Source organism: Neoarius graeffei, chromosome 15 (assembly GCF_027579695.1).
Source record: "Neoarius graeffei isolate fNeoGra1 chromosome 15, fNeoGra1.pri, whole genome shotgun sequence".
NCBI lineage: Eukaryota > Metazoa > Chordata > Actinopteri > Siluriformes > Ariidae > Neoarius > Neoarius graeffei.
In genome coordinates this window covers 41,608,093-41,623,715 of record NC_083583.1, presented here as the reverse complement: position 1 = coordinate 41,623,715, position 15,623 = coordinate 41,608,093, and the positions used below count along the sequence as shown (strand labels likewise).

The 15,623-nt window shown below is 42.4% G+C and overlaps 1 protein-coding gene across 1 annotated transcript in view; it reads left to right on the top strand.

Annotated features, from left to right (window-relative positions):
* The window catches only part of nfia (nuclear factor I/A), a 207,356-nt gene that overhangs the window by 134,961 nt on the left and 56,772 nt on the right, over positions 1-15,623 (top strand). Inside the window, exons 5-6 of the mRNA XM_060941338.1 lie at positions 1,997-2,114; positions 9,384-9,511. Of these exons, the coding sequence (XP_060797321.1) occupies positions 1,997-2,114; positions 9,384-9,511 (246 nt within the window). The remainder of the gene's footprint in view (positions 1-1,996; positions 2,115-9,383; positions 9,512-15,623) is intronic.

Genomic DNA, 15,623 nt, shown 5'->3' with positions numbered 1-15,623 from the left:
CACACACATACACACACACGAAACATGTCCCAGTTTGAAATTCAGAACCTCATAAAGGCATTTGTTTAGTCAGTTAGTACATTTTTGTTTCTTTCTGTTAGACATAAGGGTTTGGTTGACAGCAGCATTCTATTATTATAACTCATGTTTGACTTGCTGTTGTAGAAACATTTTTCCTCACAGTCATTTTAGAAGCAGGCCTCAAGCAAAGGAGTTTTATATTGTAGCCTGAACAAATGTCATAACTTTAGTCTCCTCAAAATGATCCAATGATTCCAAACTGATCAAATTGATAAAAATTATCCAAACCAAATCCCTTTAACTCTGTCCAAATGCACAGCATGAGAGATTTTGGATTATTCTATAACTTTGTTATACACCAGAAAACCTTTTGCCTGTAAACTGGCTGAATTATTTAATTTCACAGAAAATCTGTGAACATGCTTCAACCTATCTAGCAGTATTTGTGACTTTAAGATGTAAGGATTTCAGGATTATATGACTGAAAAATCCTCATTTATGAACAGAAACATATTTTCAGAAGTCTATTTTTGGTATTGCTTCTCTCTGACTTTACATTTTTTCTTTCTTTTTTCCCCCCTTTTTCAACCGCCTTATCTCTATCCCTTTAACCTGACCATCTTCTCTAAGTAGGCAAAATAGATTGAAACATTCAGCTAATATACTTTCTTCACTGGAAACTCTTAAAGTAGCGCAGGGGGATCTCATATATACTGTGTGTGTATATATATATATATATATATATATATATATATATATATATATATATATATATATATATATATATATATTAGAGAGAGAATGAGAGAGAGATCAATGCTGGCCTGATAGCCACAGGCTTCATTTAGAATCCTGCGAGTAATAGCACTTGCTAAAGCCCTTAAGAGGTAGAGACCGTGGATTACCTTTATGATTGATTTCCATTCCAGTCAGACAGAGTGCAGTGTGTTCATTTTTCTCCCCAAACTGCAGCACCATAGACTGGTCACTCTCCCTGTGTGTGTGTGTGTGTGTGTGTGTGTGTGTGTGTGTGTGTGTGTGTGTAGGCGTGCGTGCAGGTCGGCTGAGTTACTGCAGCTCAGTGCCCAGGTTAGCTCTCACACAAATTACTTCATGTCCCCCTATTAGCCATGCAAATGCAGTTGGCTTTACTGTGCCTCGTAAATAACTGGCTCCGCCACTTCTATTAGAAGGGAGAGACGGCCTTGTGTGAAAAAAATTTAAATAAAGATATGACTCTTTGAGATGAAATTATTGAACATTGGCTCCTTCACTGGCATTACTACATGTGGTCAAATGTTGTGCCTCTATTTGGCCCGAGAGCCAGAACCCTCCCTATTTCTCTCACTCTCCTTTCATCTCTCTCTCGCTCTTTCTCTCTCTCTCTCTCTCTCTCTCAGGGTCCAAGTTTCTCCCGTAACCGTGTCCTCTTCCAATGTTAATTAGGAGGCCCATTACCGTGTCTATCAGGCTCTTCCGTGCTGTCGTCTGCCCCCTCTTTCCATCCTTGGCTCGGGCTGTGGGGTATTATGTATGCAGGGCCAGGCCTGCTTCCTTACACGTTTACGCTGTCCTCATCAAAAATAGTGGTCTCAGTCACGATGAATATAAAGAGGCATCAGAGCTTTATGGAGTGGATGACAAAGGCGTTCGATAGAGCAGAGTGCTTGCCAGTGATCTACATGAGCAGAGACGGGAGGCTCTGCGGCTAGTTAGATTGGGGAGGATGGGGTTGGGGGTTTTGAGACGACCTAATGCAGTTTGGCAAAACAAGGTAAAGGCTCGTGTGAGGCAGAGTGCTTATATCAGGCCTGGTAATGGAGATGAACAAGGCTAAAACAGAAATCTAATGCCTGGTTAGGGGTGGAAGCTTTCCCCCTACCTCTTGTGTACTTAACTTTCCTTTTTCTGTGTGTGTGTGTGTGTGTGTGTGCGCGTGCGCGTGTGTGTTCGTGTATGTATGCATGTGTTACAGCCCCAATTGCAGCAGGGACAGGACCCAACTTCTCACTGGCAGATTTGGACAGCTCCTCTTACTACAGTATGAGCCCAGGGGCTATGAGACGCCCCTTACCCAGCACCTCTTCTAGCAGGTACGTTTCTCTTTACATACTATTATGCTCTCTGTCTGTCTCTGTCTCGCTTTCTCTCTCTCTCTCTCTCTCTCTCTCTCTCTCTCTCTCTCTCTCTCGCTGTCTCTGGGTCTTAATTAATCAGTGCAGGCAGAGATCGATGTGCTGGCCGAGGGTTGAAGAGAGTCTGCAGGAGTTGGAGGTTCATGAGCCGCCAGCATATGTGTGTCCACCTGGAGCCTCCATCTAGTACCGCCCGGCTGGCACACACACACACACACACACACACACACACACACACACACACACACACAACAGCTCATTGGAAAGCTTCACTGAGTGCCCAGCTCTTTCTTTTGGCAAGGCTCAGTCTCATAGACAGGTGTGTGTGCGTGTGTGTGTGTGTGCGCGCGCGCGCATGTGTGTTGGACTGAATTGGAAACCGTACAGACACTGAATCGAGGCTCCACTGAGAACGCTGATTTAGCAGCCTTTCTTGTCACTTTAACTCCCTGAACATTGTTCAGTACACCTAAAGTGCGTATATACACACACACACACACACACACACACACACACACACACACACACATATTTATACATAATCACCAATGCACATACATTTCTTGTTTTATTACAGTTTATTTCCTATCAGAGCAGCAGACCAAACAAAATGACACATAAGGGAAATAAGAAATTTGTAATTAAGGACCCAGTAAACATTTGCTCCAGATTCTATGCTTTCAATGTTTTATTGAAAGTAACAAAACAGTGGTAAATAAGACCAAGTACTATAATTAACCATTTTATATATATATATATAGTGCTCAGTGTAAATGAGTACACCCCCTTTGAAAAGTAACATTTTAAACAATATCTCGAACACAAACAATTTCCAAAATGTTGACAAGACAAAATTTAATGCAACATCTGTTTAACTTATAATGTGAAAGTAAGGTTAATAATATAACTTAGGTTACACATTTTTCAGTTTTAGTCAAATTAGGGTGGTGCAAAAATGAGTACACCCTACAACAAAAACTACTACATCTAGTACTTTGTATGGCCTCCATGATTTTTAATGACGGCACCAAGTCTTCTAGGCATGGAATGAACAAGTTGGTGACATTTTGCAACATCAATCTTTTTCCATTCTTCAACAATGACCTCTTTTAGTGACTGCATGCTGGATGGAGAGTGATGCTCAACTGGTCTCTTCAGAATTCCCCATAGGTGTTCGATTGGGTTCAGATCAGGAGACATACTTGGCCACTGAATCACTTTCACCCTGTTCTTCTTCAGAAATCCAACAGTGACCTTAGATGTGTGTTTAGGACCATTGTCATGTTGGAAAAGTGCACGACGACCAAGGACACGGAGTGATGGTAGCATCTTCTCTTTCAGTATAGAGCAATGCATCTGTGAATTCATGATGCCATCAATGAAATGCAGCTCCCCAACACCAGCAGCACTCATGCAGCCCCACATAAGGACACTGCCACCACCATGTTTTACTGTAGGCACCATGCATTTTTCTTTGTATTCCTCACCTTTGCGACGCCATACAGTTTTGAAGCCATCAGTTCCAAAAACATTTATCTTGGTCTTATCACTCCAGAGTATAGAGTCCCAGTAGTCTTCATCTTTGTCAGCATGGGCCCTGGAAAACTCTAGGGGGGCTTTTTTGTGCCTGGGCTTTAGGAGAGGCTTCTTTCGTGGACGGCATCCATGCATGCCATTCCTCTGCAGTGTACGCCGTATTGTGTCACGGGAAATAGTCACCCCAGTTTGGCTTTCTACTTCTTTAGATAACTGCAGTGAACTTGCATGCCAATTTTCTTCAACCCTTCTCATCAGAAGACGCTCCTGTCGAGGTGTTAACTTCCGTGGACGACCTGGACGTCTCTGTGAGATGGTTGCAGTTCCATCTTTCTTAAATTTTTGTACCACTTTTGCTACAGTATTCTGACTGATAAGTAAAGCTTTGCTGATCTTCTTGTAGCCTTCACCTTTGTGGTGTAAAGAAATTATTTTCTTTCTCAGGTCTTCTGTCATTTCTCTTCCATGTGGTGCCATTACTGACAGCATGAAACGGGAAGGGGTTTTCTTTAAGTAACACCCTTTTATAGTCAACTGTCTGCTGGACACCCGTGTAATGACTAATTAGACTCACCTGTGATTGTATTCTTGTTAAATTAGACATTTGTAGTCTACAATTTAGCTTTGCTCCAGAGACTTTCAGTGGGGTGTACTCATTTTTGCACCACCCTAATTTGAGTAAAACTGAAAAAGGTGTAATCTAAGTTATATTATTAACCTTACTTTCACGTTATAAGTTAAACAGCTGTTATATTAAACTTTGTCTTGTCAACATTTTGGAAATTGTTTGTGTTCATTGAGATATTGTTTAAAATGTTACTTTTCAAAGAGGGTGTACTCGTTTACGCTGAGCACTGTAAATCAGGATTCTAACTAGGCCTTTTCAGCGTATCAGGTCGATACGCAACGTTTCCTTACCGCTACGCCCACAATATTGCCGGCACACCTGTAAAAGTTGCCGCTACACTAAAAAGACTTGTCAATCTTGAAAATGTGTTCTTTTGTTTAATTTTTTCTTGTTATCCCCATACGGTGGCAATGACGCACTGCCATGTGAATGTTCTACATTCGGACATACTCCATTCCCTGTCCACGTAAGCTCCCAGCGCATAGCTGCCCGAGTAGTTCCATGTGGAGATTGTCACTAATCATGCTCATCCGGTTTACCTCCTTCCTTATGCTGTGTTCGCAGTAAAGTGCCATCCGTGTTAAGAGGCACTTACACACCATGCACGTAATACGTGCCAGTCCCTGGTGACTTTTTTATGATGCAACCCAGTGCATTGAAACCATTGGAGCAACGGTCAGTAGGGGAAGGTATAATATGAGTTAAATGTAGACAGTCATGTGTTGTAATTGAATGGCTGAAGCTGAAAATAAAGCTGACACTTGGTGAACATCAACTGGTTGTTTTATTCTTATTTCAGTCTTATTCTTATTCCATAAATATGTCACTAACATAGTTGAATATTAATTATAATAAGTTTTCAATCAGAGGCGGCACGGTGGTGTAGTGGTTAGCGCTGTCGCCTCACAGCAAGAAGGTCCGGGTTTGAGCCCCATGGCCACCGAGGGCCTTTCTGTGTGGAGTTTGCATGTTCTCCCCGTGTCCGCGTGGGTTTCCTCCGGGTGCTCCGGTTTCCCCCACAGTCCAAAGACATGCAGGTTAGGTTAACTGGTGACTCTAAATTGACCGTAGGTGTGAATGTGAGTGTGAATGGTTGTCTGTGTCTCTGTGTCAGCCCTGTGATGACCTGGCGACTTGTCCAGGGTGTACCCCGCCTTTCGCCCGTAGTCAGCTGGGATAGGCTCCAGCTTGCCTGCGACCCTGTAGAACAGGTTAAAGTGGCTAGAGATAATGAGATGAGATGAGAATGAGTTTTCAATCAAAAACAATCACAGCAATTTTTGGCAAGAAAAAAAAAACTCTCATTAATATTACTAAAAAAGAGTGACTTTCAGAGAGGCCTGCAAGTGCCAGAAAATGCACTAGTATGTATCGCCGAGCATGTACAACCCGTGAGCTTTCAGGGGCCACCTTAGGCCCCCGGCCGTTATAACTGGTGCCACTACGCTGATATTTTGGTCTAGTTAGAACCCTGATGTGTGTGTGTGTGTGTGTGTGTGTGTGTGTGTGTGTGTGTGTGTGTGTGTGTGTGTGTGTGTGATTATTGCTGGTTTAAACAAAAATGCTTAAATATAGGGTGTTCATACATTTTTGATTGCCCTTTGAAAGTATACATGTAGTATACACATATACATTTCAAATAGCCATATGCACGTTTCACTTTCTAATCCAAATATATTGCAAGATGAAGAGGACAGACTTCAGATGTTAGTTTCTTGCATGTAGTAGGCTGCAAAAGTTTCAGAAATTGAGTTATAGTGCTTACACTTGAGGTGAGCATGGTTTCTGTTGGTGTGTGAGAGAGTGTGTATGTCTATATGTACAGTGTGTGTGTGTATGATCTCCCTACATGCTTCAGTGGCCTCTTTAGCCAGGCCTGCCAAAGAAAACATCTGGAACAAGAAGACTGTGTGTGGCTGCATGCTAGAGAGTAATTAAGTGATTATGAGTGAAAAACGCTCGTCGGCCCGACATTAACAAATAAATGTCAGAGCCCAGCCTTCAGCAGATCAGTGATCAACATGCCCGTACCTTACATCAGCCAACCTCTGGCCTCTGAGAACTGTAGGCATGCAAGAGAAGTGTTGTGTGTGCGTGATCATAAGTGCTTGACTGTTATTTACTGCACTACACCAGACCTTTTCAATCCCTCAAGAGGTGACTGTGTGCAGTGTGTACTTTGCCTTAACACGCACAATCCAGCTCATCAGGTCATTGTATTTAGAAGTCCTTTAACAGTTTAGTCGGGTATGTTAGAGCAAGAAAAAAGAAAACCCTCACGTTTTCCATCAGCACAAAAGATTTACGTCATATTAGTGTTACAGAGGCCGTTTATGAGATTGGTGTACAATTTGCAGCTGTGCTTTTAAACACATTATCTTTATTGAGAGATGCAGATTTTTTCTGTTCTGATGTCAGTGCAAAACAATGTCATCTTGAGTTCAAATGTTTTCACTGCTCCCAAGTGGCCCCATGGTGGAAGATGTTGTAGGAGTTGATATTAGTTGATGTTATACTGCTTGCAATTCTTCTCAAGGATTTTTGCTCATATCATTACACCATGACAAAACAATGTATTACATATAATCCACACAGGATGTGATGCAATAGAGCAAAACCAATTTTTAGCAGAGATCTTTTACAGTGAAAAACAGAACAGGTTTGGATAGATTACAGTGCCAGAACCATTTTGCTACACAGCGTTTGTGTAGAATCACAAATAACGCAAAACAACCCGTTAATTTTTATTGATATATTTTTTTAATTTTATTTATACTGTAACCGCCAATGATTAAGCAGAATTTTATTCAAAATAGAGATTTATAACCCCTTCAGACACAAGGAAAAATGCTATGGAACTTCATGTTATGGAACTTCATGTGCACAATTGTACACATTATGTCCGAAGGGAGGGGCGGCACGGTGGTGTAGTGGTTAGCGCTGTCGCCTCACAGCAAGAAGGTCCGGGTTCGAGCCCCGTGGCCGGCGAGGGCCTTTCTGTGCGGAGTTTGCATGTTCTCCCCGTGTCTGCGTGGGTTTCCTCCGGGTGCTCCGGTTTCCCCCATAGTCCAAAGACATGCAGGTTAGGTTAACTGGTGACTCTAAATTGACCGTAGGTGTGAATGTGAGTGTGAATGGTTGTCTGTGTCTATGTGTCAGCCCTGTGATGACCTGGCGACTTGTCCAGGGTGTACCCCGCCTTTCGCCCGTAGTCAGCTGGGATAGGCTCCAGCTTGCCTGTGACCCTGTAGAAGGATAAAGCGGCTAGAGATAATGAGATGAGAATGAGATGAGATGTCCGAAGGGGATAAGAAAGAACTTTCTTCTATGAAAAAGCATATAAAAACTTGGGTGAGGATATTGGCCAACTTATGTTACATAATTTATGGGGCGGCACGGTGGTGTAGGTTCCGGGTTCGAACCTCACAGCCGACGGGGGCCTTTCTGTGTGGTGTTTGCATGTTCTCCCTGTGTCTGTGTGGGTTTCCTCTGGGTGCTCCAGTTTCCTCCACAGTCCAAAGACATGCAGGTTAGGTAAAATACCCAGCCACTAGGGTTGTACAAGCCAGTGCGTACTGTATTTAGTGCCAGCCCCAAGCCTGGATAGCTTGGGGAGGGTTGAGTCAGGAAGAGTATCTGGTGTAAAACCTACTGTATGCCAAATCAAATATGCAGAACAGATCCGCTGTGGGGGGCGGCACGGTGGTGTAGTGGTTAGCGCTGTCGCCTCACAGCAAGAAGGTCCTGGGTTCGAGCCCTGGGGCCGGCGAGGGCCTTTCTGTGTGGAGTTTGCATGTTCTCCCCGTGTCCGCGTGGGTTTCCTCCGGGTGCTCCGGTTTCCCCCACAGTCCAAAGACATGCAGGTTAGGTTAACTGGTGACTCTAAATTGACCGTAGGTGTGAATGTGAGTGTGAATGGTTGTCTGTGTCTATGTGTCAGCCCTGTGATGACCTGGCGACTTGTCCAGGGTGTACCCCGCCTTTCGCCCATAGTCAGCTGGGATAGGCTCCAGCTTGCCTGCGACCCTGTAGAAGGATAAAGCGGCTAGAGATAATGAGATGAGATGAGATCCGCTGTGGCGACCCCTAATAGGAGCAGCCAAAAGAAGAAAATGATGTTATATAATTTATGAAATTAATTTTAAAAGAACGGGTTGTGTTGACTTCTATTTTAGACAAATAGTGAAGTCTTTGTTAAATATTTTACTTGTCAACTATGGCTGTAAAACTGTTCAGCTGAAGGGACATCACATTATACCATGATATATAGATAACCATGAGACAAGAAAGTACAGTATATTGCAGTATAATTTTTGGCCATATTGTCAAATGTTAGGTGTAAGTTTTCATTCTAAAAATATAAGTTCAAATCCAAGTGATAGTATGGTCGTCTATGTAGTCCAAGAAAAAAATAACCGTCCATGCATCTTTAAGCAGATGTGATGGCTTCATGTTTTTTGCGATCTCCCTTACAAATTAACAACAAAAAACTGGAAGAAGTAGCAACTGAGAATTGGCAATGATGAAACGTTTTACGAGAAAATCTGTGTAGCCAGGAGGAGAGGAGTAGGTGAATATGAAATTAATTGAAACTATGTATTTTCATTTTGTATTAGTCAGCAGTTATGTTTTTATATGATAGAAAAAAAACAATTTATATCATTTTTATATCCCCCCGGTATTAGCACTTCGAATCAGTGCCTTAGCCTATAGTGTATAGAGAAATATAAATACTTTCTTTTTAATTATTCCTTCCTGTGCTCTGTGAATTGTCCCTTGGCGCACCATCTGCCCCGTATGAGTGTGAGATGAGCCCTAATCTTGATTTGGCTTTGAGGATTAGCACTGACCTGTATTTGCCGATACTGTTGGTGGATATTAGCCAGCTACCATACAAACTCCGCATACAGATGACATTAGTATGATTACAGTGGATCTGAAATAGCAGAAGTCTCATCGGTCTGATCCTCCGACTCTGTCCTTCTGTGTGTGTGTGTGTGTGTGTGTGTGTGTGTGTGTGTGTGTGTGTGTGTGTGTGTGTGTGTGTGTGCATCTCTGTGCAGTTCTGCAAAGCGGATTAAGTGTATGGAGGAGGAGGTGGACAGTCCAGGCGAGGAGTCCTACTATCCTGGTCAGGGACGATCTCCAGGCAGCGGAAGCCAAGCCAGCAGCTGGCATGAAGTAGAGCCAGGTAACCCTCTTGACACACACACACAGACACACACACACACACACACACACACACACACACACACACACACACACACACACACACAGCCAACCCTAAATGCTGCTCTGCCCTTCTCATACACAACATAGACCACTGAGATGTATACACACAATATGCACATATTCACTCATGTCCAAATGGATCACACCCACACACACAAGACATGGGATCAGATGCTGAGGAATGAGAGAACATATGCATATATGAATATTCATGCATTCATATATGCTGTATGAGTGTGTGTCTATGTGTGTGTGTGTGTGTGTGTGTGTGTGTTTGTTTTGGGGTGTGTGGTCTTGGTTATAGGTGACAGCCAGATTTGTGGACTTTATTATTGCTGTCTTATATTATGCTCTCTCTGATATTCCCTTTCTTAATGTGTCTCTTTCTTCTTTGTATTTGGGATGAATCTTAATGTGTTTGGGTATTTTTTTTTCCTTGTCTCTCTCTTCTCTGAAGTTTCCGTCTTGTTTGACCCACTGGGTTTTATTGTAGTTTCAGTTACCCCATTTTACACCAACATGGTGCTGTTTCAGAAAAAAACACCACACTTTCTTTTTAAGACGTAGCCTGCATTTCCAGTTTAAGACATTTACGAATGCATGGAATAAAAAGTAATAAGGACAGTGTAGAGTTTTATAAAGTTTACTTCTGATTTTAAGAACGTTAAATCCCTCAGCATCTACACAGCGGCTTCATCACAGACAACAGTTATGAGTAAGACAATATACAGTATGTTTTTATTGCTGTTATCTATTCATTCCAAATACGTTTTCTTTGCATGCACAGTGTAGCTAATGTTTGGTTTGCTTCAATAGCCAATAAAAGGTCATTTCTTCCAGCAATCATTTTCAACCCATTGGTTCACATCTTTTTTTTTTGGATGGTTATGTCTCCCCAATATGCTGACATTACAAGTTCTTCTAACCCATCAGTATTTTGAGCCAAAACATAAACCATTTTTTCCAATTGAGAAATGGCTTTCAAGCAGGAGGAAGGTGTGGAATTGTGCAACGTTAGGCACTGACTCTGGCATCGGGTCAGTGGAAAAAGTGTGAATTGAAAAATAGTGAAACTCTACAGGGTCTTTGCATTTAACTTCATGCCAGTAAAATGGCTAAAAGTTATCACTAATATACTGTACTTAACATTGGACATTGACCTCTGATGCTGTGTGTAAACATTTGTGTGCTCGTGTGTTTTCATGTTCTGTTGAACCTGCTGTACTGGCGCTAGGTGAAGGACTGTAACTCTGTCCTGACTCTGCTCCCAACTGTCCTCTGTCAGACACACTCTGTTTCTCTGTCTGTCTCTCTCTCGGGCTGTCTCTCTGATTTAAACCCCTGTGAATAACCATATCCTGGCATCATGTGCAGGGCTTCCCACCTTCCCACACAGTGGCTGTAACAGACAAGGCCATGCCCAATAAAACCCAGCCTTCAGCTCTGACAGAGACCTTAAATTCTCCAGTCACTCAACCGGCAGGACTGACCTCTACACTGCTCTCTCTGATCTCTCTTTCCCTCTTTCTGTCTCGCCTTTGCCTCAAATTTATCATCTGTAATATGCTGGCTAATCAGGTTTCCCTTCTGATTGTAGCCCCTTGATTTGAGATGCCCCAGTTTTACTTTGGAGAAAATAGAAATATGGTATATAGCTATGTACCACCGTTTAATCAACACTCAGTCTGTCTAAAATTGTTAACCTTTACACTGACAGTCTTTTGTCATTTTTCTTACAGTTTAAATGGTCTCACAGGACAAAACAAAACGGTAATAAGTGTCCAGCAAAGATCCATATCTTTGTATTTAAGGACTGCTCGGTCACTCTGAGATCCTCACGGGACTCTAAATGAGTGCTTCATTAAAGGCAGGTGCATTCGTATGGTAAATTAGTTAAGAGTGTTGATAAAAGGCTCATAAACATTGCTACTATCAAATATATGTTACATCCTACAAGTGCCTAATTAGAGTCATCAATATTTAGGTCTTTTCCAATTACACTTAGAACATTTCTAAGAAAATACAAAAACAATCACAAACTTTTCCTCAGTCAGATTTCTCACTTATTTATTTTCTTATTTCTCACTAATTTTACCCTGAGTCCGAAATCGCTCCCTACTCACTATATAGGGCACTATATAGTGAGGACGGCATTTTGTAGTGCTGTCTGAAACCTTAGTGAGGATTATTTACACCCTATATAGTGCACTCAAAGTATCCCACAATGCATCACGAAAAGTAGCGTACAACCGATGGTCACTAACCAAAGCAATATATCCCATCATGCATTGTGATCGCGCTGAATGAAATCAAATTAAAAGTCTCAAATTTGATTTAGGCGGCACGGTGGTGTAGTGGTTAGCGCTGTCGCCTCACAGCAAGAAGGTCCGGGTTCGAGCCCCGTGGCTGGCGAGGGCCTTTCTGTGTGGAGTTTGCATGTTCTCCCCGTGTCCGCGTGGGTTTCCTCCGGGTGCTCCGGTTTCCCCCACAGTCCAAAGACATGCAGGTTAGGTTAACTGGTGACTCTAAATTGACCGTAGGTGTGAATGTGAGTGTGAATGGTTGTCTGTGTCTATGTGTCAGCCCTGTAATGACCTGGCGACTTGTCCAGGGTGTACCCCGCCTTTCGCCCGTAGTCAGCTGGGATAGGCTCCAGCTTGCCTGCGACCCTGTAGAAGGATAAAGCGGCTAGAGATAATGAGACGAGATGAAATTTGATTTAATAAAAGGCAGTGGCAAAGAAGAAAGTAATCAGCCTTGATTTAAAAAAACCTGAAAGATGCAGGTACTTTGTATTGATTAATGTGGGAAATACGCTCAGTATAATATGTATTTATCACAAAAATACATGCATGTATTTATCATTTTCAAAACCCACCAGCCGATTGAGCTGGCACGTTTTAACTGTGCGACAGTAATGACGTAAATACCAGCACGACAGACGAGTGTCCGAAAGTGGGGTGGGTTTTTTTTTCCCTTTACCAATGAGCTCACTATATAGTCCTCATCTCATCTCATCTCATCTCATCTCATCTCATTATCTCTAGCTGCTTTATCCTGTTCTACAGGGTCGCAGGCAAGCTGGAGCCTATCCCAGCTGACTACGGGTGAAAGGCGGGGTACACCCTGGACAAGTCGCCGGGTCATCACAGGGCCGACACATAGACACAGACAACCATTCACACTCACATTCACACCTACGGTCAATTTAGAGTCACCAGTTAACCTAACCTGCATGTCTTTGGACTGTGGGGGAAACCGGAGCACCCGGAGGAAACCCACGCGGACACGGGGAGAACATGCAAACTCCGCACAGAAAGGCCCTCGCCGGCCACGGGGCTCGAACCCAGGACCTTCTTGCTGTGAGGCAACAGCGCTAACCACTACACCACCGTGCCGCCCCTATATAGTCCTCTATATAGTAATTCCCTATATAGTGAGTAGGGAGTAGTGAACGAGTGAGCGATTTCAGACACAGGGTTAGTCTGAAATTAAGCCCATTGCTTAAAGTTTAACCAAAAACACTAACATAGTGGGCGTTCAAAAATTTTTGACTGGCTGTTTAGGCCTTTTGTTAGGTATGTTCGTGTCTGTATAGAGGGAATTTTATTTTGAGTTTTGTCAGCATTTAGAGATGGGTGACAACAAGGAAAGAACTCTAGGTAAAGATGAGATATGTTTTAGACAGAAAGAGAAAGTGATGCGTACTGTACATGCATGTGTGTTATTCTGAATGTGTGTTTGGTTAAGTTTTGTGATGTGTGCAGAGGTGTGTGTACAGTTTGTGACCTGAGCATTGGTTTTCCAGGCTTAGTCCAATTTGGAGGAAAACATGTTTGACATGAATGGGTGAATTGCTGAGCTATCACTCACTCTGCTCTTCTATTCATCCTACCTCTTTTTTGTTCTTTTCTCCCCCTTGTTTATTTCCTTCCTTGTCCTTCAAAGCTGGATATAAACTGCGCGGCTCGCTAGCTAGTTCGTTCATCTCAAGACAAGGTAATGCTCCGTCATTGTTCTCACACCCTCCCCACCCTAAATCCCAATCCCCCACCTCCCCTCCACCGTCCCCCACTGCTCATTTCCTGTCCCACAGGACCCAGTGTTGTTGTGGTGTACAGTTTGTCATTGGTGTTTGGGTTTTTTTTTCTAGCCAGATGATTTCTCCCCATCTCCCTCCCACATACCTCCAGCCTGATATAACCCTTGCGACCTGTATTTGTGCATGATGTCATTTCCACCCCGTCAGTGCATTTGGGAATTGTGCATTGTATATGACATGTCCATATGTGTTGTGAGATTTGCTTTGGAAAAGTGCCCTGTTTAACACGAGCATGACGGGAAAGGGAATGGAGAGCTGGAAAGACTGTTTTTAATGACATAATGTGGTTGTCAACTGTGTGTTTGATTCATGTGTGTGTGCGTGCGTGCTTTGTTCTGTTTGTGTGTAAGTATGATGTTTATGATGTTGTATTTGGTGGCTGTTAGAGGTCATGTGTTAAAATTAGCCTGACCTAATAAAAACCTGAGCTCTGTGGGTGTATAGCTGTCATTGCTGGGATTGTCGGTGTTCTTTGAAGGACTGACTATAGTGAAGGCGGCCATGTTGACCTGCCTATATCCCATAAACCTCATAAACCCCATAATACACCTCTCTCTCACTGATCTCATGTGATCAGAGCTATGCCGTATCCTGGATGTGTTTGTTTGGTGTCCAAGGATTGTTTCTTTTTTATTTTTTTCACTGGAGCTACATAAATATAGTTTATGAGTTAAGGATGGTGATAGCTTTTTGCTGACAGTTCAGCATTGTGCAAACTTATACCTGTATACCTTATTCATCACACATTTGCAGCAAAAGGCATTGTTTTTGCACTCTTGTTACTTGGTAATATAATTTTTTACAGTTTCAAGTATACCAGAATGTAATAAACACGATAAGAAGTCTATAGTAATTTTAACCTACAAGTTTGTCTTCAGTCTTTGAGCTAGAGTCTGATTCTGTAAGTTCACACTAGGAAGCAACATGTCCCTCATCAGTTGTCTCTTGTGACTGTGTTGCAACTGATTTTGTTATCACTTGTGGGTGTGCACTGTCGAGTGTTTTTTTCCATTCCAATGAGAAACTCCAGTATCTATATACTGTATACGCTAGATTAGTAGCGCAGTCCTTCATTTGTGTGTGTATCAAACATTCAAGGGGAACGAATTGCAGGTAAGAACTAAAGTTGTAGGGAACTGAGTGGGGAAGTAAAAAGATTAGACCACACGCTCTACAAGATTGGTCTGTGGACTCATTCAAGCAAGTTGTTTTGATTTGTTTTCTACGTTTTCATACCTAATTTACATAGAATAGAGAAAATTTCACTTCAAGCAATGCTTGACTCATTGGCTTCATGTCACACGTGTGCACAGAAAATAAACGGTCATTTTGTCACTTGGGTCATGTTTGTGTAGAGTGATATCAAAATATGTGCTGAGGAAGAATGTAATTCCAGCATTAGGATGACTGATTCTGTAGCTGTTCAGTGTCTTTTAGTCCATTTTCAAAGATAGCTGTCCATTGTATGGGGTCAGAAGGCAAGTTTGCAAAGCTATTTGTGAAATTAAATAATTGAGATAGCTACAGTGCTGCTTGAAAGTTTGTGAGCCCTTTAGAATTTTCTATATTTCTGCATAAATATGACCTAAAACATCATCAGATTTTCACACAAGTCCTAAAAGTAGATAAAGAGAACCCAGTTAAACAAATGAGACAAAAATATTATACTTGGTCATTTTTTTATTGAGGAAAATGATCCAATATTACATATCTGTGAGTGGCAAAAGTATGTGAACCTTTGCTTTCAGTATCTGGTGTGACCCCCTTGTGCAGCAATAACTGCAACTAAACATTTCCAGTAACCGTTGATCAGTCCTGCACACCGGCTTGGAGGAATTTTAGCCCGTTCCTCCGTACAGAACAGCTTCAACTCTGGGATGTTGGTGGGTTTCCTCACATGAACTGCTCACTTCAGGTCCTTCCACAACATTTTGATTGGATTAAGGTCAGGACTTTAACTTGGCCATTC